Genomic DNA, 25,394 nt, shown 5'->3' on the forward strand with positions numbered 1-25,394 from the left:
TATTAGATTTGACATGTACATTTATCTAATATAATAATGAATCACGCCTTATTACGAATTACAAAAGCGTGTTTAAAATTTCAGTACTAGCGCAGCGATCGAGACTGGAACAACATTCAGGTTTATGTTTGTCCCGTTAACAAGTAAGTATCAAAAGTTTTGGGAATCTTTGTCTTAACAGCGCCATATGAACTACTCTACTATTGTAGAGCTTAAAGTGCGTCACACACGGTGAAGATACTATAATATTTTATCTTAAGATACTGTAATATAAAGTATCTTAAGGTATCCGATATCAGCGTTCTGACCATCATTTTTCTTTTTGTCCTTGGGGCACACACAAAATTTCGGGTCATTTGTAACAGGATGGCGGTTCTACAGGGGTCTTAGTACGCAATGACAAAAAGAAAAATGATGGTCAGAACGCTGATACCGGATACATTAAGATACTGTAATATAAAATATACAGTATCTTAAGATAAAATATTATAGTATCTTCAGCGTGTGTGACGCGCTTAATGCGAGTGTTAGAACTCATAGGAGCGAAATAAAACCATATATTTAATCATGATATTATATTATTGCTTATCAGTACAATGTAACAGATTGTTTCTAAAAATATGAAACTATAACTTTACATTGCCATCAAAATGCTAGTAAATGCAATCGATAAGTAGTTAAAATTAAGGCATTGCGCTATCACAAGATAATTGAGTGTAACCAATTACTGTTGATAAGCCAATACGCTCAGATCAAAGAATTCTTCGTACAAAATGCTATAACAATTTTCATACAAATTTATACAATATTCTCTTTTTAGAAATCTCATAAAGCTAATAAGGTACCACTAAAATATTTTTAAAATTTACTACTAATATATAAATTTAGTAATATTTACAAATTTTTCATTAATATCCACAAGCTTCGCTGTGAAAGCGCAAATGTACCGAAATTGAGCATCATAACTTCTTAAACTCTTAATTACGCATAACACGTGCGTTATTTCAATTACACTTTGTATATTCTATTATGTAATAACAATCAACGCATTAAATAACTTAGCACAATAGATAATTCTTACACACACTCACAGCACACACTGTAAACCAATTATTTTTATAATTTAATCATATAAATACTTCTAGAAATGCATTTAAACTTGGTACGACTTAATGTGAGCTCTGGGCGAGCGTTCACGTATAAATTTAAAAATTTTGTTACAAAATAAGTACCAACAAAAACAAACATAACGTATTAAGTACACATTAAATTGTGACATGAATTGTGTTATCATTTTAATGTCAATTAGAATCTAATATCACTAGAAAGGAAAGAAACGAGATTCCTTAATTGAGTTAATTACTATCGAGGCGTATAACGCACTCGAAGTAAGTATTATTTTATTAATGAATCGGACAAAAACGTCATCCGGTCCATAGATTGTTTCATTTCAATTCAGCGATTCATAATCTCGCTATTAGCACCATCCACTATGCATTCTATTCTAACCTACGCTGACTTGAAATGAAACCGCAAATGTGTTATTATCATAAAACCTACATAGGTATCTTAAGTCTTAATTATTATTCTGCAGCTACATTTAAACTTAAGACTAACCCCGTACCATCACCAAACATTGCACATAATACCCGATACTTTGATTTTTTAATTATTGCAGTCATGCCTAACGCAATAGGCTAATGGAGTCTCCTCTGACTGTTAAAAAATTAAGGTATTTTAAAAAGGAGACGCAGCTCCCATATTAAAGTTGTTAATAATATTCCTCAATAATCAGGAGATCTACAGTTAGCTTGGAAGACAGTAATCTTTATAAACTAAATCGTGACAGAAGACACACAACATGCACTGGGATTGCTTTACATTCTTTTATAACCAACGGACGGAATAAATTCGTAATTTTTTCAATATTACAACACATCTTTTTAGCAGAAATCTTGAATATTATTTGTATTTAAAAACGTCTTATTATTAGTTGTGGACTGGCATAGGTAATTGTCCTAGTAGTTGATTTGCGAACGTTGCGTTTGTGAACTTGAAATGTCGTTTGTCGTAGAACTTGAGTAAGGCTGGAGAGTATGGATGTTGTTTTTTAAGGTGCATGTAGTGCTCTTCGGGCTCGGAAGTTGTGTGGCCGCATTCTTCGCAGACGTACATCTGTAAATGAGATGTTATTATAAGATATGGTAGATATAAAAAAACATTACATATGTAATCAATACTATATAATATTATAAATGCGAAATAAATGCGAAAGTAACTCTGTCTGTCTGTCTGTTACTCAATCACGCCTTAACTACTGAACCAATTGGCATGAAATTTGGTATAGAGATATTTTGATATCCGAGAAAGGACATAGGCTACTTTTTATCCCGGGAAATAGGATAGGTTTTATCCCGGAAATCCCACGGGAACGGGAACTATGCGGGTTTTTCTTTGACTGCGCGGGCGAAGCTGCGGGTGGAAAGCTAGTATGTAATAACTATGGAACATTGTTATATGGGATATATTCAATACATGTCTTAGACCTTTAATTATGAGGGAATATTTAAGAATAATACCCACCTTAGTCCTCCTCTCTTTATAAGCATATGTATGTTGTACGCCATGAACTTTCAAACAGTGAGATTCTAGCGAACATCTTTGGGTGAAAGATTTTTCACATAGATTGCACTTGTAGGGTCGGACTCCAGTGTGAGTTCGTGTGTGTCTTTTTAAGTCAAAGGTGTCGTTGAATCCTTTTCCGCAGAACGTGCAGAGATACCGTTTCACGTCAGAGTGACACTTCATGTGACGGTTTAGCAGCCTCTGCAAGCTAAAGTTCTTTGAGCATACTCTGCACACGAATTTTGTGGGATCATCTTCGCTTACTAATACTTGTTTATTCTTCTCCTCTTCTCTTTGTCTGGCATTTGCTTCAGTGGCTAGAGGATTTTTTACACCGTGACCTCCGTTTATAAATTCTAATGGCAGTTCAGCAGGAAGGCCCAACTGTAAAGAAAAAGTAATACTTTTAGTATTATTGATGTTATGTTTGGACAGCTACTTATGTATAAGTATTTATTCGTCAAATTATAAAGCTGAGCGATATAAAAGACAGCTGTCCGTAGAAAAAAATGGTACGTAAATAAACAAGAATAAAGTTGCAGTAGGTAAAAGCATAAGTTGATTCAGGCTCAGCGTTATATATTAACGGTATTGTACATTCAAATTTCAATGTCATCGTGATGTTCCAGCAAATACATATTTACACTTTTTTATTTAATTGTGTCGAAGATGACATTGAATGAGAAACGATTGAGAGCTTCGCCTTAAAATCAAATAATGCTTACCCTTTGTTGCAAGATTTGAATTTTGCTATCGGCGACTGAGCCTTTCTTCACACTTACAGCAGCAGCAGGGCTTAAAGATGAGTTCTCGATGTGATTGTTGCCATCCAGGGAACTGTTGCCTCCAGGTGATGGAAGTGAAACTCCAGTTGGTGAATCCAAATCCAAGGAATGACTAGTGAAAGGGAAACCAGGAGACAGTATTTGTTGTCTTTGTTGAAGTTGTACATGAATTTGTAGTTGTTGCATTTGACCTTCGTTGTGGGGTAAGAGTGCTGGATTAAGCTGCATTAATAAATCTGGTCGTTCCTTAGCAAATCCATAAGAGGAACCTTGTTCTTGGCTTGCAAAAGCAATGTAGTTTGCTTTTTCGTAATACTGTCTGCTTAGATTTACTTGTTCCGCTAAAGATTCAATATCTACACCATTGTGAACAGAATCAGGTGTAATGGATGAAGATTCTCGGATTTCTGAATCTGTTATTTGTTCAACGTGATTGTTGAGAAGGCTAGCAAAGTCTTCGGTAGAGTCAGAAAGATTACCTAAAATCCCTTCATTAGAAGCAAAAGTTAAAGTTGTATAAAATTGATTGTTGTCAATTACATCTTCACCCATATCTACAACCATAGAATCATCGAAATTGTTACTGTAATTACCGATAGATCCAAGATTTTCTAGTTTATTTTCAATCCGGTCGTAATCAATTTCTTCATCTTTCAATGCAATTCCATAGTGCGCGTTTTGCATTAAAGAATATTGTTTACTTTGTTCTGGGAAATTTGTGTTAGCATTATCTGTATTTTCACAATCCATGTTAAAACCATTTATCATATTAAATTCGTTTGAAAAGTTACCGTTTGCATTAAACGAACTTTGTCCTCCTTTGGTGTTTGGTCCGAGTGTTTCATAAAAGGGTGGAAGGCTGCCTGTGGGCGGGCTGTTAGGTCCATAATTTGATCTACCATCACGACCATTACCACCGCTACCAGATCCGCCACCAAGCGCTCCTCCACCTCCACCCGAAGAGGGGGCTGCACTGCCAGCACCTGAGCTAAAACTTCCTGACCCACCGGTACTTTGTGAACCAGAATTTGAACTATTTCCATTAGTTGAGCGACCATGGCCTGCGGCAGCGTTGATAATGCCTGGTAATTTATTCCCAGGACAATTTCTTAATACTAGTACTGGTCTTGCCAAAATACCGTTAGCAATTTTGGAACTGCTGGTTCGTCTTTGTTCTCTTATTTTCTTTTCGGTTTCTTCGTCTTCAGTCTCGCCTCTCTTCTTAGCTATTGCGTAGTCTATTGGCTGATCTTGTTCTGGTTCTGAAGGAGGTAAAGTAACTGGAAGGCATACATCAGATAATTCTTTTTTGTTGTTTTGGAATTGTGATTGTGATGGTGTTCTTTGAATAACTGAAACTTTTTGGCATGTGACATTATTATCAATACCAGGTGATGGTGTAGCTTCAGGTGAAGGCGAATTCCTAGACGGAAGAACAATTGGATCGGCTTGTAATACATCTTTTTCTTCCTTTATTAAGGGTTTATCTTCAACTTTTTTGCTATCAACTGCTACAGGCAAATATTGTTTTCTTTCTGCTTGTGTCAGGACATGACCTCTGTGACTTCCGTAAGGAATTTCACCCCCGAGGATGGAAGATATGAATCTTCTCGGCTCTTTAGTGCGTCTCTCTTGCGATGTTCTATTTCCATTGCTTTCACCGAATACGTCGCGATCTGAAAATAAAAATAATATTTTTAAAAGAACTGTAAATAATGTAATACTAACTAATAAAATAGTAACTATTCTCCGTATAACGTATTCGTGTAGACTGTAGCGTCGATGGCATAAGGCCTCGTTGACGTCACTGGTATGTGCCTCCATAACGGTAATGCTCGCCTCCACATACACACCCACATATTATATACTTTTATGTGTGCGTATCGCATTATTATAATTGGCATACCATAAAATAACCAATTCAGTATCGTCCTCTCCCAAGCACATAATTTTTATAAATTTATTGTTGACCGTTGTGATCATTCTCGAAATTATTACTCAAAAATTTATGAACTATGACTCTTATCTGTTTTAATTATTTCCTTCATAGACCTATACGAGATTTAATATTACTATTTATTTATATCTAGGAAAGAAGAAGGTGAATCAACTTTCGTGCTCATGTTATCTATACAGACATCATATTTTAAGGACTGTATGCCGAACGTAAGAACTAAACTTTTGATTTCGTTTTGTGTATTTTAAAGTTATTTATTCTACATATTATACTCCAACAAGTTCAATCAAGATTGTAGAAACCAATTATAGTTAAAAGTGAAAGAAATTAATGTCAATAATGGTTCATCTTGAATCTGTAGACATAAAACATGCGTAGGTAGTTAGTGAAAGTCCCAAGGTTGCATCAAACGGGTTCCTTTGCCCTTTCTTAGCTTTTGTTAGGGATCCAAGGACGAGGCCAGCATTGTTGAGCCCTTTTTTACAGTCTTCGTAATTGTATGCGGCCGCGCAGCCAGGCGTGACAACGCAAACTTGAATTTTTGAACCCCCATCCATATAACACCATTACTGACAGTTATCATTGGTCACAGATTTATAGAATGAAATTGAATTATTTTTACAAGAACTAAAATTATGGAAATGGAAATATTGAAATCATTTAAATGTAACATCATGTCTGTTTCTAGTAGGTATAAACGGATTTGTCTAGACTCTAATGTGTCTAGCATTTATCTCACCATTTATCTACCATACATCGTACTATATTATTTAGCATTGAAGTCATTGTTAACGAGGTCTATTTAAATAGTGCGGTTTTTATTCTAAAACGGTAAGTGAAGGCCCCGTAATTACCATGTCCATATCTATTCAGTTACTCTCTGTTTCCTGCCAAGAAACTGTATGTATAACCTTGAATACGAACACTCATTATTTGGCTATTAAAAGCAGCCTTCATTGGTCGGTTTTGGCAATAATTAGATATTCTCGGGCGGAATAAATTTTTATTCACATCTCAGCTAATTAGTCAGTCAGATTTTGGTAAACAGGTAGACAAAATCATTTAATTTTAATTCTTTTTAATAACTTTGATAGTTTAGTCACATAATTTCGCTACGTAAATCGAAATTTCTAAATGATGATTAGATATTAAAAATCCATATACTAATTGCTTTTTAATTATGGTCCATATTTTAGCTAAATAAAATTTGCGGTTCTAAGTTATAATATTAGATGTAATTACTGGAACATTTATCATTGGGAAAATGCCATTCTAATAGATATGCCAAAATGATTAATTATGGCACGTTGCTGGCAAGTCGTTATAATGTTGGACTTGCTGAATGTTGTGAAGTAAAAGACGTCAATTTAAAACGGGTACTTCATTCACTTTTACAAGAAATGAATGCTTTAACATTTTCAAGTTTATTATGACAAAATGTTTCACATTCAACAAGGCAGTTAAGCTAGCAATGTGAACATCAATAAAAAACAACGCGTCGGGCCAGCAGGCAACTAGCATGTCCTTGCTTCTCGGGGTTATCGGACGCTGTTAGCATTTAACGCTTTAAAAACGTAAGACAGCTACGAGGAACCGCTCCGGACGAAGCACATAAAATTCCGTTGAGGCCTTTTTTCCATAAACATAAGTACCGATAACACACGGTACATCGGGATCGCACTGCCCGCCGAGGATCGGTTAAAGGTCGTTGAGAAGGACATTTTTTGTACTGAATTATTTATCATGGGTACGGTCGTATATTAGTGTTCATTAGTACCTGCGTCTTTTACGCTGATAATGGTTAAAAGTTTATTATCTATTAATAGTAGAGGTTTTTAATTTTAATCCCGTTTTTTCGACACTAAAATAAATGTTAGATTTTTTATTTTACCCAATAATTCCGATTTATATATTATCTGTAAATAATTTTAAATTTTCCCAAGCAAACAGTTTACTCTGAAGTCTGAATTTACCGAGCTAAAAGCTACTTCAATGACAAACTTGCGACAGTACTAAAGAACACATATCTACTCCTATTATAAATTTAAACGCTCTTTTCTATAGTTGAACTTTTCGGATAAAAACATTCGCGCAACAAAAAAATATCATCGATTTAGTGTTTCGTTTCTTTAAAATGAATAGCTACAAAAACTGTTCAACAGTTTATTACTTTGATCACAACGTGAATCACAACCAGATTTGGCGAGGGTGAATGACCCAAATATGTTTAGCGAAGTGTTCAAGGCTAGAAGTTACTAATTTGGTGTGTTAAAAAACTTGTATCTATGAAGGCGATCAAATGATTTGTTTTCGTGGTCAGCCCGCAATTACAGGTTGTAGGCTGCGCTTGAATATAAAACACGTTTATAATTATGTTCAACCGTTATTTTTTTAAGAAGTATTATTATGTTCCCACACATTATATGAGAATAAATATTAATAGAAATAGATTATTGTTATATGTTTGTGCGAAATTAAATTATGGTAGTTATTAAGGGCCAGATCAAATATATTTTTTTAGCTTTATGGTAATATATGAACGTTTAACTTCAAACTATGAAAACACATTTTTGTGTTGAATTATTGTGTGAAATACATAGGACAAATTATTGCATAATATAATAATAATTCAAATATTCTGAATTTATATTGAATTGACACCCTAGTTCTGAAACATGTTCTCGACAAGTTCGTAAGGCACTATTCAGGTATTATTTGGAACAGTCCTTTGTAGGCACCGTAGGCGTTATTTGGCAAATTACTCTAAAATACCTACACGAAATGATTATCTTTGTATGGCATGACAAAACAATAGAGATGACCTTATGCTCGCTATGGGTGCGTGCGAAACGCTCACTATTCTGTTTATTTTTATTTGCCTTAAATGTTTATAGTCCACATATGAAAACCTTGTCCACTCCAACGGAATATATCAAGATGTCTGCTATAACCGTACTTTAGTCATACTTTATCTATATTTTTAGAAGGATTATTTTTCGAAGCATCGATAAAAATGTCCAGTTCGTCCCAGGTGGTCCTTAATGTGTTTCGATATAACAAATAGCTCAAACGTCGAAAACATCATTCAAACTTGAAAGAAATAAAAGGTACTTTAGATGTAGATATATCACTTTATACATACTTGGTTTATATATATCGGTGCAGTAAACAACATAATATGATTGCAATATGCAATACAAGTTCTAAAATAATGAATACTTTGAATGCACGTGTATAACAGTATTTACCTACTTCATAACGTTTCAGTGATGACGAACATATTATGTGCACATTCATAGAGCGTGATTTAAACCGTTGTAGCGTATATGAAAATTATTATAATATATCTCAGCCTTTTAAATACAGAATATACTATTGCTCTAACTATAAGTAACAACTCAAAATATTTAATTAGCCTCGATTGCCTTCAGCACTATTTTATAGGAGATAATGCGATAACCTATCTGATCTTATAGTGCTATAATAAATAGTAAATATGTACTAATCAAAACCTATTTAATACTAGATTTTATTGTTTCCGCAATATACTCAATTGGTTACAGTCGCTTCTTTCCCACAATCTTAACGCGTACCGTAATGACTTCAGTGGTCGTGGTTTTTGTGGCATTATAGAATAATTTCATGTATATGTCTATACTTATTTTATAAAGTAATATCAAACAGAACAAGCCTGCCGTTGTTCAGATCGACGTTCGTTAAAATTTTATATAATCGAATTATCCATATTTGTATTGAACATCTGGAAAGGACGCGCTATAAACTGTAGTTGGTGAAAAAACACAGAATGTACACAAACAAGCAGATGCTTTTTAAAATTGGCATGAGCGATAATTAAAAACTGGAACCCGCATCTCGTGCGTTAACGAAACCGGTGTATGGAGAATATCTTGAGACATGTGTGACCAGTCGTTCCTAGAACACTTCACGAGCCATGCCCAGGACTGCGCAAAAAATTAATGGCGAAATATTCTAATCGCTTAAGTGGGTCGCTTTACTGATTTTTTGTCGCTTTAAACTTTTAGCTAATGATAATTACTTTTTTCTTAAAACATACTATGTCCTACATAATATTATCTACCCATACAATGGAAAGGAAATTTCTACTGAAGTAGGTATGTATTTCAATACATCATTAACTTGATATTTTGAAAATAAATCATATAATACAACAAATTAAACACATCACAATATTACGAAAATGTATACCCAAAACACAAAATATTAAGTATCCTTCTCAGTAACCAATAATGTAAAGAAAGAATAATTGAAAGATCTCCGATTAAAGTGCAATTGTTCGGTTTAAGTCATTCCGAGAACAGTTTTGCTCCATTATGAATGTAATCGGAGTATATTTATCGCAAATCTTTGTAAAGGTAAATCCTTAAAAAGGCAACTTCAATACAATGGCTGGACGATACAATGGTGCTGGCGGCCACATGGTAAAATTTATTTTCCTTTTGGTAATGCAAAAAGATTCATGTTTTTTTACCGATTGTAAACGGTTCACCGATATGCGAGATGCCTACTGTTTCAAGGGAATTTTGTTCATTCACTTCGTATGATTCGAATTGTAAAGAAAATTTAAGAATTTACCATTAATTAATTGATAATCATAACGATTCAGGTAATTATGTGTTATATATAGGCTAATGTCTATTCTTATGATTTAAGTTCGGGACATAATTTTAACTTTAAAAAGACCTGCATATTTGATGGAGTACCTACTACCTACATGCTATTTATGTTTTATTATTATACCAGTTGCTTCTGTATAAAGACAGAGCATCAGAAAGGTTATATTGCGAACGAGTGTCATATTTTTAATATGACAATATAAAATATAGTGTCATCAGTATTAATTGAACGAAGGTATCATTAATTAAAGTATTTCATGTTTAATTCGCATGAAATATTATACTTGGAAAATCTTTAAATAAATTCTTTCGAGTATTTTATTTTTGAAAAAAATTAATGTATATTGCAATAAATATTATTAAAGATAGAACTTAACAAACATTTCAACTTATTATGAAATATGTATATTCTTAAAAGTTGTTATACCACTTCAGTAAACCCAACGTTATTAGCGGTAAAACAAGTAAGTATCAAGTTATTGTAACTTAATGCGAATTTAAGAATGTAATTTTAAAAGGTGGCGATAATAATTAATAAATAAAGTAACTGTTTATTATGTAACCGTCTTCACGATACACTTCTACGATACGCGTTGAAGTCTTTTGTACTGATCTCGAATAGTTATTTTATATGTTTAAATTAATAACATTAATTTCACTAAATTTAGGCATATATAAACATAGTTTTGATAATACTTTGATGGTGGTAGTACATCAGTACATCGGTCAAATTTACATGCACACAAATTGCATGGGATTACTTATTTTCGTTATGTTTTCTGAATAGTGGAATAGGATGTTTGGTAAATGTGAAAGGCTAAATTGAAAGTCTAACAACTCAATAATTTTAGCTTATTATTTTTATTATAAGTAACATTTTAGGGTAGATCTAGTTCTCTATCGAAGACACGTTCGAAATGAATATCCAAAGTAGAATATAATTTATAAACATCAATTTCTTATATCATTGTATTAAATCATAATAACCTAAATTGTAGAAAAAGATAAGAGAGAATAACTGTAAATGGTCATATACACTTGTCGTCTAAATTGTAAGTTAGGTGCTCACGGAAGGTCGACACGACCCCATCTTGCTCCCCTTTAAACTTTACCTTTTACATTGTGACCTTTCATACATTTGCACCCTTTACTGCAGAAGCAGGTGTAGAATCACCTGTGTACCTAATTATGTACTATTCATTTTAGTCTATTTATAATTTCACTTACAATAGCGATAAACTTCTATACGGGTACTCTGTAACGGTGCTATCGATTATTTTTGCTACATTAGCTAAGTACTTGGTTGCTTTAAAACTATTAGCACAAACCATTTGTTTAATTTTTGTTTGTTATTCGCATCTGATGCCTGTTTACGTATAAATTGAATCAATTTTAATGTTTTCATTAAGTGGAACTTGGATTAAAAAAATATGAATAAGTATATCTATTTTAAGGTTCTACTTCATAAGCTCCATGCAATTGAACACATTAAAATTTTATCAGGAGATATTTTACTTTATCATCCCTAATTTTATAAATCTACTTTTATTCTAGGTCAACTTTGCGTGGTTTTAATCATGCCACTGAAAGTCGAGTGGATTTGTGTAATTATCTACTACAGAAATTATGTCAATCACGAGAATTTTCTTATTAGTTGACAAGCCGAGCATTATCTAATTGTGATGTTGAAGACGTTTTTTATAGAGATCGTGAACCGTATTTTCCAGTACCTGTTTAAAAGTTAATGTTATTGAAATGTCAAACAGCGGTGACTAACCTAAATACAAAGCAGGCGACGGAAGCGCTATTGTGCTGTTATCATTGACACCTTACTCATAAAAGGTACTATACCACGCGAACTTGACCATCTCTGATACGTTTTAATTACGTTGAAAAATCAGAATTAACTGACATAGGTTTCTCCTAATTTAAAATCTTGGTAACATGAATAATAATATCATTAATGTTATGTACCAATTTATAAAGATAACGTTTCTTCAATCTTCGTGATACCCACTGTCAGTTTTGTTATAAAAATGTCTAATTCTAAGGCCGTAGAATTGTTTGGAAGTGACATTAAAACCTACAACATAGGATGTAAGCACACAACGTTAAAAACAGTTCTAAAACAACGGAAGTGCGCTTTTGTATAGCAATCATTGACACCTCACTAACATCGTCCGGTCAATTCCTGTCTCGTGCCGTGACGTTACTGTGACCATCTATAGCGAGTAATTGATTAATCTTTATATTTCTTTTATATAGATAATAATCCTGATACGTGTGCCATAAAATTAAGGTGGAAATTTTTCGTCAATGATTAAGCAAATTCAACAAGAATTTGCAAAATGGAACAGTAATCTTGACTCCCGAAAACATAATCATAGGTATACAGTCTTAGGTTCTCCTCAAATCCTATAAAGTGGAAACATATTAGCACAGAAAAACTTTTAGCACAACAGTGTGAGTAAACATATGGTGCAAAGACGCAAAAACCTGACAGTTATGAGTGATTCACGCTTAGTAACTACCCGACACCGTTAAAATCTTCGTTGACGTTGGGTTCGCTTGTCTGAACGAATTTTGATTTATCTGCGGCAATATCACTTACATTTCATATAATATCTTTGATCTGCTAATAGTCAAATATGTTTTTGTATTTTGCAGTGAAAATAAATTTGAAACCTTTTACGATTAACAAAAAGCTTAAGGATCACGACAGTCACACATGATCGCAGGTAGATTTGTTTGAGCGTGGTCCAAAACAGGATTCTGTTCAAGTGTGGGTATCCTTTTTTTGAAGGAGTAGCCGTTATGGAGGAAGTGAGAATAAATGGTACATCTCTTGATACAGTTATGAAATTAATAAAAAGTTATATTAAACAGGTAAATAATAAATACGAAAATAATAATAGCACGTGAGCGATTGACATTGAAAATGCTGCACGTATATTACACAAGACCGATGAACATGCCATAAAAGGCGTCGTTATTCATTTAATTTAACAGGATGACAGTGAAGCATGTACAAAAAGATGTCTGAAGCAATGAATGGACGCATTATGTATATGAATGTTAAACTAACTCACCGCATTCTTTATCCTTCTTAGACAGGAGCGGAATGGGACCATCATCTAGAGGGGAGCCGGGGCACAAGGAGTCCGCTTTGCTCGCGAGCAACTCCTGCCCTTCTTGCAACCCGAGCTGCTGCTCATGCAGCCTCTTTTTTATCAAAAAGATTTTCGGCATTTTTAACGTCAATTAACACTGCACTCAATCCTTGTTTGTCTCTATCACAAAGTCTAATAGATCACCCCGTCCAAAATCTATAAACACTAGTTTGCATCGTAACACTGCACGATAGGTTTCCTCGCGTCGCTGTTTATTTTGTGCGTAGCAAGTAGCGGCACAAGCGATACCGTTGGCCGCTGCGAAAGGACTGAGAGCTAGTAGGTGTGTGGTGCGAGCGACACCGTTGCCTGAACAAGTCCGCCCGCGCCCGCGCCGGCGCCGCCCGCCGTCCCTTGCGCCCGCGTCGACCGCCGCGGCCGTACCGCCGTACCGCCACCTCTGCACGCCATCATAAATACAGATTCCAGTAAAAGTGCTCGCATAGACCTTCCCACTGTTATACTAATAATACCGTTCTTTTCATTTCCTTTAGACTCATTGTCCTTCCTCACTGTGGGTATTCCAGTCCGGAAACATTTTCATTTTCAAAATTTCAATCTAAATTAAACCGTTTATGCTAATTGCGTTTCATTATTACTGCACATCAATTCTTCATATCATTAATTGTTGTCTGCTTAATGATCTATATTAAGATTGGGAAAATATAAAGTGAATTTCCGGAAGGTTCAATCTTAAAGTATGTATGTCAGTTGAATCACAAATTGTGAATCATTACAGGTCGGCGATTTTAATATTACATAGGTATTTTGAAGTTTTTTGCACTCAAGCGACGAGATTCCGAATTCGAGATCCCCGTGAAGGGGGGACGCCCTTGTGTATGTCGCTACCAGGGTGAACCTTCAGTTCACTCCCGCGTCCGCGTTAAAATGTAGAAGCCCTTCTGGCTAACATTGAGAAACACCACACAAAAACAAGTTTTTTGCAGACTTTTATTACCATGCAGAATTTTAAATTTCCTTAAAAACCATATTACCCTACATAGGAATAATATGTCAAATATATACTTGTTTTAAATTAAAACAAAAATCATTGCATATTCATGAGGAAAGCTTTTCTTCAGATTTCAGGTATAGACCCCGAAGCAGGTCGGCGGCCGCGGCGCTTCAATCGACAGCCAGATTAGAAGATAAAAGATTCTCTAACATAGACAAAACAATCAGCGAAGGGTTTTCTTAGTACCTAACGAACTGGGATTTACAAAAAGAATTTATCTACGGAATACTGCCTCTATAAATTTTACAACGACCATTGTTCATGCAGATTTGAAATAAAAATTAAAAAGCATTGTTCTTTCTTTTCAGTGGCGACATTCATTCCTTGTCGGTATATTTGAAGTTGTTTGTATTCTAACATGTGTTGGCACAATTTATGTAGATTGTAAAATTAACTTTACTTTTACCGTACAATCGGGATGTCATCCAGGAAATTTCAAACGCTGATTTAATTCTTTGGTATAACCACAATAAACATCCTGTAAGTAAACCTCCTAATTTCCGGAATTAGCATTAAACATGAACCATGAGCACTTTCTTCGAGTAGATAATAATGTTAATCTTAAGGATTTGTTACAAGTATACTATTTACATGTATTTCACAGAATTCGTATGCCAGACTAAACACCAATTCGTAGTTGTTGGTCAGAATAAAAAAGGGATTACTTAGTGCAAGACAGTTAATACTGTAAGCTTAAGCTTCAAGTCTCGCGAAAACGGTGTTAATTTTTTTGTGTATATTGTTTGCTGAGCCCATGCTGAGCCTGAATCTTTTTATCCTTGGATGAGCACATTGGTCACCTATGTACATGTTTTATGCTTTTCTTAAAAGTGACGTTGATGACTAAACTCATGATTTTAAGGTCCTTTGTTTATTTTTTTTTGCTTCTTTATACATGCTTCTTTATACGTATCTAAATTTAAAAATAGAGTGCTAGGAAGGTTGTTTTTGTTTTCGAAAATTAAAATTTCGTTTTGATAGTCTAAAACATGTTTTGGAATATTTAAATCATCCATAAATCTCTTTAATAAAGAAGCCGCTAACGAGATCATAAAGTGTTGAAAGGTTGGTTTGTTTGTATATGTTATGGACCAGGTGATTAATGCGGGCATTATTTATAATGCACGAGCATTATGAATAATGTCTAGCTTTATTGGGCTAAGTGATTAATTACTATCTTAACTTCATTATTTATCACATTGCACGGTCATTATTATAATGCTACATGACAATTGGGCAATTTGATAATAAAGCTTGAAAAGTTGTCGCAAAGCCAAAAAGTTGTGTACCTCAAAATGCTATCACAGTGGCAGTTGTTCTAATAAATATTTGTTAGAAGAACACACACAATACAGTGTTCTAATATTTGAGAACCATCAAATCAAAAAATTTTATCCTTGTTATCTCTGTTAGCTACCGCAATCGAGAGTTTCGTACAGGAAATTATTGATCGTCTCATCAAAATAAAGCTACTCACGGAAAATTAGCTTGATAGTAATCACTTGCAAAAATGGGCGAGGGATCCTGAACTATAAGTCATTTCTATAAAACAAAGGTACGTTGTGAAATTTTTGTTTTAAATTTAATTATATTTTATGTTATATTTTTAATATGACTAGTGGATTTTTAAGGTAGAAGTCCTTGGTAATTAATCCAAATAATTTTATTTTTAAAATTAAGTTTATTTTAAGTTAAATGACAATAACAATAAAAAAAATTGTAATTATATATGTTTGTTTTACTCTGCCCAAAAGGTGATGGGCAATATGTATAATGCCCGGTCAATTTGATTATTTGAATAATTATTATCAAATTGCACTCTCATATTGGGCATTTTTCATAATGACCGTGCATTATGTATACTGCCCAATTTATCACTTGGTCCATAACATATACAAAAAAGGCAAAACTATAACGTGCTTCCGAATTGGCCCTGTTTACTTTTTAGCTTGCCATAAAAAAATTGAGCTGTGTTGGCGCGCGAACTAATTTTTTAGTCAAGAAAACGTACCTAGTTATCTTTATGAACACGTGTTGTACACTTCTATTGGATTATAATTCATATGGACTTAATGCTAAACGTAAATAAGCCAAAAGTAATTTTATCCTTACTTTCTTATGTAACATCGATAGTTTAAAACATGTTTCGTCTCTCGATGGGGTAAATAAAGGGCGTCAACAGTACTCCGCCATACATAGTGATTTTCCCTGATTCCCCAAATTCGTAATTCCATCGTAGAATTGAAATAAAATGTTAATAGTACAATTAATGCACTTGTTGAAAACTAATACATATTAGAACTTCAATTATTAAATATTTATGTATTTTCCAGAAAAGATTTTATACACTCTTCAAGAATATAGGTAGATAGGTTAGTATCTATTCCCAATGCATAAACTCGATATATTAAGAATAAGCAGGAAGGAATACAGTATTTAGACATGAAGAACATGATACAAAGTAGGCAGTAGATAGTCACTAATCAGCGAACAATGAACAAACTCAAACTCAAACTCAAACATTCATTTATTCAATTAGACTACTATATAGTAGCACTTTCGAATCGTCATTAGTTACATGAGTATTTTTAACATTTACCACCGATTCGGAAAGCAGTATCTATGGAGAAGAATCGGCAAGAAACTCCATAGTTGCTCTTTTAAATTATGTCAATATTACATAATATGTAACTTATATCTAACTACATAATATATCATAATATGCCAAAGAACTGTCCTGTGGTTTTTACGCGATAACCCTCCATGGGTCTTTATCGTCCATATATTCCTGAATACTGTAGTACGCTCTCTGAACTAGTACATTTTTTATATAAGTTTTAAATTTAGAACTACTAAACTCTTTAATATTGTGAGGAATTCTATTATATAAGCGTATACCTTGACCCATAAATGAATTTTTAACTTTAGCTAATCGGAAAAATGGCATTTCAATTCTATTCCTGTTCCTTGTGCCATAATCGTGTCTATCTCCTACTCTTGTGTGTAAGTCGGAGCTTTTGTGTACATGCAAAATATTATTAAATATATACTGTGATGGTACAGTAAGGATACCAGTATTCTTAAAATGATCTCTTAGTGAGTCCCGAGCACGTAAATTATATATAGAGCGAATGGCTCTTTTCTGTAAGATAAATATAGTTTCTATATCTGCAGCCCTGCCCCACAGTAGAATTCCATAGGACATAATGCTATGAAAGTAGCTGAAATAAACCAATCTAGCTGTATCTTCATCGGTGAGATGCCTTATTTTTCGGACTGCATATGCAGCTGAACTGAGCTTACCTGCAGCGGTGTTGACATGGGCTCCAAACTGTAGTTTCTCGTCCAATGTTAACCCTAGAAATACAGTAGACTCAGTAGGATGCAATACCTCCCCGTTCAAGGTAATATCTCTGTTCAACTTTTTTACATTAGGAAGTAAAAATTCAACACAAGTGGTTTTTTTGGCATTTAATAATAAATTATTGGCAGTAAACCATTCAGATATGTGTAAAAGTGTAAAACATATTTAGGACCTCAGCATCTTAGAAAAGATGTTCGATATTGCCTTGCATACGTTTGCTACGGGTTAAAACGTTAAGATATGCCGTGATGTAGATGATTAATCTTCAATCAATCACGTTATTCTTTCTCGCAGCGAATGCACGTGTAGTGAGGTCGTGCGCTTGCGTCGTGCAACTCTTTGGTATCTGGCATCGAGTGACCATGAAGTTATCTTTGTGAGAAACCGCCATGATATGAATTATATTTTTAAGTTTGTTGGATGTTTCAGATAATGTTAACCCATGTTTTTATTTTACAATATAAACGAAATTAGGTCTTGTGGATACAGAAAGGCAGAAAGAAAAGCGAATTCCACAGTTAACAAGACATAAAAAGTTATGTATTTGAACTGTTAATACACAAGATCTACTGGTGTGCTTGAGCATTGCGTGAATTTAGCTTTCGTTTCATACAAATTTAAGTACCATTATAAAGCGACAGCAAAGCTTCTTGTCAAAGTTGACATATTTTCTAATTATTACCGTCAATTCCTCAAGCACGATATGTGTTGCAATATTTTTAATAGTCCATTAACTGGTTTGAAATTTAAAGCAATCCTATATTCCGAATTCCGATACATATTATTATTATTGTTCAGTTGCGCAACTATTTCCTGTGCTGTTCCGCATCGCTGGCTTCACTCAAGAGTCAAGTTCTCGGTCTTCCCCTTAATCAAGCAGTTGCCAACAAAAAGTTATAGCTAACCTAAGATAGATGGTATAAAAACAAAAAAAATATTATAACCCTTTTTAATATTTATAATGTATCTGGTGAAAAAATTATCTTTTATGTCGTTTTGTTTGCAAACATACAATTTTATCATCCTTGCATAATATTAGTGTATAAATTTATTGCAATAGATAATACTCCCTAACTAATAGTAAGTCTGAATTAAAAAAAATAACAAAGGCTGGTGTTTATCGACTGAAGTAATAATTACCATTTCTATTGTCAAACGAGGTCAAGAGCTATATTATCTGACTTCTAAAAACACAATTTAATGAACAGTATATAATATGTTTTATCTTTCGTTAGTGTAATTTTTTCCTCCAATGTTGAATGTGTAAAAAAATATAAAATTCAAAGACCAAATTTAAGACGATTAAAATAACAAAAACTTTTTTTTATGTAATGATTATTATTAATAGGTACTCCTTATTTATTCTTTAGAGCTTAATTATATTATGTACTTTTTAATCCGTTTTCAATCCTATTCATTGTAGTTTATGAAGATACTTTTATAAAGATTTGATTATAGATTTAAAGTGATACGGTTTATATTGAGAAAATATATTTGCAATGATGTAGATCTAACTGATTTACAATTGATCTAAGATATTTCTTGCATATGCACCCAAAATGCCAAAAAAACAGTGCCAGCCAACGGTACAATTTGCATTCTGGGCGATTTAAATGCAAGCTTTAAATTGGTTAGGTATGATTATTTTTTGTAGGTATGTTCACTAAAATTTGTGCTTGATTTATCCTAACGATAAAACGGAAGATTGAATGTGGAGATTTACGATAGGTAGGAATATAATTGCAGACTGTTGCAAGCACAGAATACAAAACCAAAAATGAATATTTAACGGAATATACACACACTGAAGTTAAATCATGGATTTTTTGAACTCGAAGAAAGCAGAAACGATACAATTTATTTGATAACTGTGTACCTAATTAGTAATTATTTAAAAATGTGATAATATTTATATACCCATAATAACATTATTAGGATAGAAAGATATATAAAACAAATTCTGTATTATCATGTCACGAAATATCCAATGATAGCTTTTTTAACAAAATTAAAAGTCATATTCTCGTGCAATATTTGTACAGCATAGATGTCATGTTCCAGCAACTTAAGAGCATTCGTTACGTGATGTAGACGTCAGAAAATTCTCATGTGATCATATCCATTATGTATTATGTACCTATACCGGTTGTCAAAAGGCTGTATTGCAGAGAGGCGAGCGGGGACTGCGGCTCGGGGGAACGGGACGGGTACAGCGACCGCAATACGACTTACGGATTGTAAACGGGTCTATGTTGCTGTCATTTGCTTTACAATTGTGCACTCAATGTGCAGGCAATATGAGTGAATATTGTGTACTTTAATAAATAAGTTATGCGTTCTTTGATTAGGGGAATGGGTTAGCGTTGCCGCTTCGAAGCGCCCAGCCACCATTGCCCATTGCCAAGATCACGGACCGCGCTTGCGAAGCGAATGTCAGCCACGTCACGAACTTAGCATTGCTTTGGATCGAATTTAAGTACAGATTTATTGATCACGATGCTTAATACTTTGTTTATTACTTCATAAAATAATGTAGAGACCGTAACTAGTTGTACAGGGCTTTTATCTATTGCAATTAGTAAATTTCATATAACAAGTTGAATGATTACTTCTTCCGAGTCTATACAATGCGTAGAATAATATAATGACATAATATCAAGCTTACAAAATAAATTATTTATTAACATTGTAAGGTTTTTTAAACGTGAAAAATTAAAATATTGATTAAATGTAAAAAATTCTATACAATTATAATAAAAACAATTTTCAAAACTATAATGAAACATGACATTGATAGCAATTTATATGCGTCACAAGATAAAACTATGATAACATAATAATTAATAACACATATCTTTACGGAAACACACAGGAATGCCTAGCACGTGTTTACATTTTATTCCCGATCCCCAAATGAAAATATTTTAATGAGTTAGAAACACTTTTGATTTTATTCATCCTCAAAATAAGAAATAGCGAGAAGCTTCGATTCACAGGGCAAAATAAACATTTATTGCCCAAAATTCAACCACACCATTTGTTTTATCATAGAAGCAAATCTTGTTCAAGTAACATATTTACATATTTCAAAAATAAACATTACATACAGAATATCTTTACTTAATTTAAAAAACTCCCGCTTAAATAAAATCTAAAATCTCTGAATAGTTCCCAATTAATCAAACCAACTCATAACTCCCTATTGGAGCCGCTATTATGCAATCAACTTACACAATCACATACTTTGTGTCCATCCATCCCTTCTGTAAATACTTCCCCAAGAACGCCTAACGAGTTCTGTCCTGTATGTACGGCTGTATAATAGCCCTTGCCCTATCTTTATATGGGCCGAGCCGTAGTCTCCCGCAATCTTCATTCAATTCACGTAAGGTAGCGGCTCTAAGGACCGGGTTTTTGTAATAGTGCAACAGGTAGAAAGGAAAGGATTGCGAGTATAATATGAAGGAAACGGCATGATGTCATCTTTGAGTGTTCTGTCTCTCTCTGCTCTGAGCGGCAGAAGTTTGCGGCCATGGCGAGGCGCGAGCGAAGGAATGCCGTACGATTTGAGCTCGCGGACTATACGGATATGTATATCGTATAGTTTAGCGCTTAACACACACTGCCCTAATGCGTATGGGTCATATAGCGGGATTTACAGAGTTTAGTCAGTGAAATTATATTGAAAGGGAGTCTGATCATTTTTGTCTATTCCTTAATGTTTTATTAGCATTGCATTCACTTTTAATGTAATAATAATATGAGAAAAAATGAAATGTTTCTTGTATTTTTAATTATTTATAAAATTATAAATTAATTTAGATATACATATACATACATATAAATCTTATTTATTTATCAAATCAGTATTATAACCTTTGAATTATTATAGTCAGAAATTAGATAGGCATAGGACATCCAAATAAAATAAATGCAATGTGATTTATCAAATATTACATTTAAAAATACTTCATGAGCAATTACAAATTTAAAAATGATTGTAATGAAACTACTGAATGAAGAAAAATAAAAAATATAACAACATAAGATAAAATTCTAGTATGTATAGGAAATCTTTGACATTTAATAATAATATATGTAACTAAAACTGAAATATTTAATTTTTAGTAGAGAAAAACACACAATGATACTATAAAAACAGCATAATAATAAATTTACTTATATGTATATCTGAAGAAGCAGATAACATTAATCATCAAGTATTGCTACAGGTATCTCATTAATTACTAAATTCAATACTTGCGATTGTCGGTGGTTTGTATAAATGGCGATAGATTGGTTTTATACACAAGCAATGTCGGTCGTGTTTCTTGTGTAAACAAGACGCCCAGTCGCCGGTCACATAAAAAGTTTCCTCCAAGATCCGGTCACACTGGTCCGTAAGATCGATGACCTCTGTTTGCCGTTTGACTTAATGGAAATTGCTTTTCTTGCCGTTGATAACACTGGACGTTCTTAATTGATAAATATTCAACGTCCAATTACGTTTCAGGTTGGCATTTAATAAGTTATTATTATGTATATCGAGCGGTTCGATTCTGAGGGTTGAGAAGTGAGGATTCCTTGTTATTTCACGGTATTGAGGAAAAGACAGCGCCGTTTTATTGCACGCCTCATAAGCGAAGCGTTGAGGTGGGTACTACTGTCACTTCGCGCAAAACATCTGATTTTTCAAACTTAAAATGTCTTTATGTATCATACATTGCACTTGTAAGATAATACATACACACACATATTAAGAAAAAACACTATTTTTAACATTCATGATATTTTTGATGTCATTTTTGTTATTTAAACTAGTTAAAAAACAGTTTAAAAAAGTTCTGTCTTGGACGTCCGTGTGTCTGTATGTGCGGAGGATTTTCTTGTTAACGTGTTAACACGATAGCGACCGAAATACTTTACTAATCGAGTCTTTTTTTTTCTCTTACGCTTGAGTATGCTCAGGAATAGAACCCTTTCATTTTTCAGGGTCTGATTCGATGTGGTTTAATTGTTATTAAATAAACAAAAATAATAATTAATAAATAATTATTAAAAAAAATTATGAGGCGTGCACTTTTGGATTTTCCAAATTATTTTCATAATTTAATGATTTGTTAAGTGCATTAATTGGAACGAAACGAAATATTAAAAATATAGTATTTTCTATGTTTTTCTGCGGCACCCACGTTACTCTCAACACACATCAATATCGGTAACGTTATGCGACTTACGAGACCGGTTACGCTGCATTCATAGCTATAACAACTATGAGCATATCAAAATTATTATGAGTTATTTGAATATTTGGTGACTAGCGAAATATTTAAAAACATATTTGGTACTTCGAAATATATTATACTTATACTTCTACCTTTACATAGAAATATTTCATAAAATTTTCGAATAAAAAGCACACGAGGTAACTATTAAAGAGCATCAGTATAATAGGAATCAAATGAATATGTGCATCATCACGAATACATAAATACAAATGAACAAAAAGCCGGACTCTTAACTAGATCGCGAAGGGCCTGAAATAAAACTTGTTACAATGGTGATGTTGCAATGCAAGTCTCGTGGCTTTAGCGGTCGCGCTTGGCGGTGCAGCACGATCTAGCGTTCCGCTTTGCGCCGGCGCACATTTACCCCCCCCCGCACCCCCCGGCTCACACGAACATACCTCCCTGCTGGCCCTGACCGAGACAGACCGGACCATTACGAAACCAACGAGAAAAGCTTCTTTCCTTTCCGCAGGTGTTACGGATGTAGTAATGGTTTATTCACAGGTTAGTTTACATCAATTGGTTCCCATTGCGTCATTTCGAAATAGCTTGTTAATTACACGCAGCGATTTATTGTATGTGTGACTGATTTAAAATCGTGAGATATACAATGATAACTAATTTTAGAGATACAAACGTTACAAAAGCTGTAAAACGCCAACTGATATGACTAGCCCATCGTTACTTGATCATTCACATAATAATTTTATGTGTAAGTATCAAGGATATTAGGCGATTCGTAAGTGTAATTATGGAAAAAGGCTTTATTTTATAAATCTGATAATTCAGTATTATCCAAATTATCTATCAAGATTACAAATATTTGGGGAACCTATAACAAAAAGCTATCTGCAAAATTAATTACGAAAATTTTAATGGAGACATACACCTGCAAATCTTTCATCACATGTCTAATTTCATTTATTTAAAGAGTACCACAGACTAAAAATTGGTCATTCAATGAAAACTAAAATTCGCAGAACGAAAATAAGGACCCATTGATGAGTAATTTGACTGTGGCTTTTATTAAAGATTTTATCAAATCTTACATCAAAAGCAGGTGGTAGTCATTTTGGTAGTTCATATTTGCAACCTGCTTTCTTATTAATTACTAAATTCGTAAGATTTGACATTTGGCTATTTCACCTGCTTTGTAAACAGTGTTTCATATGTGATTGTTTATTTTTCTGTAAATTTTATAGTGTTATAACAATCAGGAGTGTTTCCAGTAACTCCATAATAGCTAATAAAAAACTGAAACCATTTTATAGTTTCTATTTAAGATAAAATCATGTCCTTGGTATGAGATGAATCTGCGACCTGTTTAATATTAGGAAGTATGTCACCGCTACGTGGAGAGCATAAATTATAAGAGGCCAAGTATTATCGTACTTATAATAAATCATAAAGATATATAGCAGGTGTATGTTGCTATTCTTACACAACATTGAATATGTATGGTAAAAACGTAGTAACTTCTAAGTTCTAACAGTTCCAGCTACAATATAAATATTTTTGCTTTATTATGTTTTTTTTTTGCATTATTTTAAAATTGGCAGTGTGTTTGGCGTCTGGCCAAAGACCGCAAATAGTGGAAAAAACATGAGGACGCCTATACCCGAATATGGGTGAATTAAAGCTTAAAAGAAGAAGAAGAAGTGTGTTAAAGAAGTAAAATGATGAAATGTAATGAAAAGTTCAATTTATTTTTCTTCCAGAATTCAAATTTTCTCCTGCTATGTTTGTAAATAATTTATAATTAGGTACCTATTAATTTTTATCTTCTTTAATTAAAATTCTAAGTTTATTACCAAGCAATAAAAATCATAAATATTATGTAGCTTTATAAGCTCAAAAGTAGGTAACAAGAACGGCGTCTTGTAATTCAGAACTTGTTAGCACCCCCAGTCCGGCGAGGCCGGGTTTGTAAAATTTATATTTATTACATTTTATGAGTTTTGCGTTTTATTATATCTCGGTAATGGGTCCACTGGCCGGAATATCGATACATATAAAACGCTGATACTGTACCAAGCATAAAAATAACCCACTTAAAAGACAATCTTCGACAATTAATTAAATTCACTAATGATTTGCAAAAAAAGAGATGTAGAGAATGCTGTTCATGTTGTTATGTCGGCTTTGTTATGAAAAAAATACATATATAGATAACCTAAATAATATTACGGTTTTAATAAATACCTAAACAGCTTGTTTTTATAAAAGGGTATATTCATGGAAAGATTTTTGAAGACATTATAAATTAGGTAAATTGACTAAATTCTCAATTTGCAAAATATTCACAAAACTTTAATATTTTTATAACATGTGAAGGAAAAGTGCCTCTAAAAATATTGATGTAAAAAGATTAATTTAAATATTATCTCAACCTTACGTTAGCAGACGTTATATTGTACTACCGTAATAATTTATTTTATTGCTTAATAAAATATATAACCGCAAATTTAAGACGGTAGAAATTAAACTTAGAAGTGTCCAGTAAATATAGAGGATGGTTAATACTTAATAGGTCAT

At 33.3% G+C, this 25,394-nt stretch overlaps 1 protein-coding gene across 2 annotated transcripts; it reads right to left on the reverse strand.

Moving 5' to 3' along the window:
- Positions 1-560: 560 nt before the first annotated feature.
- Positions 561-13,483, reverse strand: ovo (transcriptional regulator ovo). Of its 2 annotated transcripts, none has more exons than XM_089703708.1 (4): positions 13,112-13,483; positions 3,351-5,086; positions 2,584-3,009; positions 561-2,175 (listed from the first exon to the last, which is right to left on the reverse strand). In XM_089703708.1, the coding sequence occupies exons 1-4, from the start codon at positions 13,269-13,271 to the stop codon at positions 1,990-1,992; spliced, it is 2,508 nt and encodes an 835-aa protein (XP_089559834.1). In that variant the 5' UTR covers positions 13,272-13,483; the 3' UTR covers positions 561-1,989. The 2 variants fall into 2 exon arrangements, with proteins under 2 accessions (XP_089559834.1, XP_089559835.1); XM_089703709.1 differs by having other exon boundaries at positions 3,408-5,086; positions 13,112-13,482.
- Between the last annotated feature and the right edge of the window lie 11,911 nt (positions 13,484-25,394).

This window comes from Colias philodice, chromosome 15 (genome assembly GCF_061535455.1).
Source record: "Colias philodice isolate Cphi_HAF_F1 chromosome 15, ilColPhil1 Martin Lab GWU primary, whole genome shotgun sequence".
Taxonomy (NCBI): domain Eukaryota; kingdom Metazoa; phylum Arthropoda; class Insecta; order Lepidoptera; family Pieridae; genus Colias; species Colias philodice.

Excerpts from the sequence above, each read along its gene's own strand:
- ovo (XM_089703708.1), bottom strand. The coding sequence starts at position 13,271 with ATGCCGAAAATCTTTTTGATAAAAAAGAGGCTGCATGAGCAGCAGCTC. Across the intron at positions 5,087-13,111 it reads TAAGAAGGATAAAGAATGCG|ATCGCGACGTATTCGGTGAA; the intron begins GTGAGTTAGTTT and ends TTTTATTTTCAG. Across the intron at positions 3,010-3,350 it reads TTCAAATCTTGCAACAAAGG|TTGGGCCTTCCTGCTGAACT; the intron begins GTAAGCATTATT and ends TTTTCTTTACAG.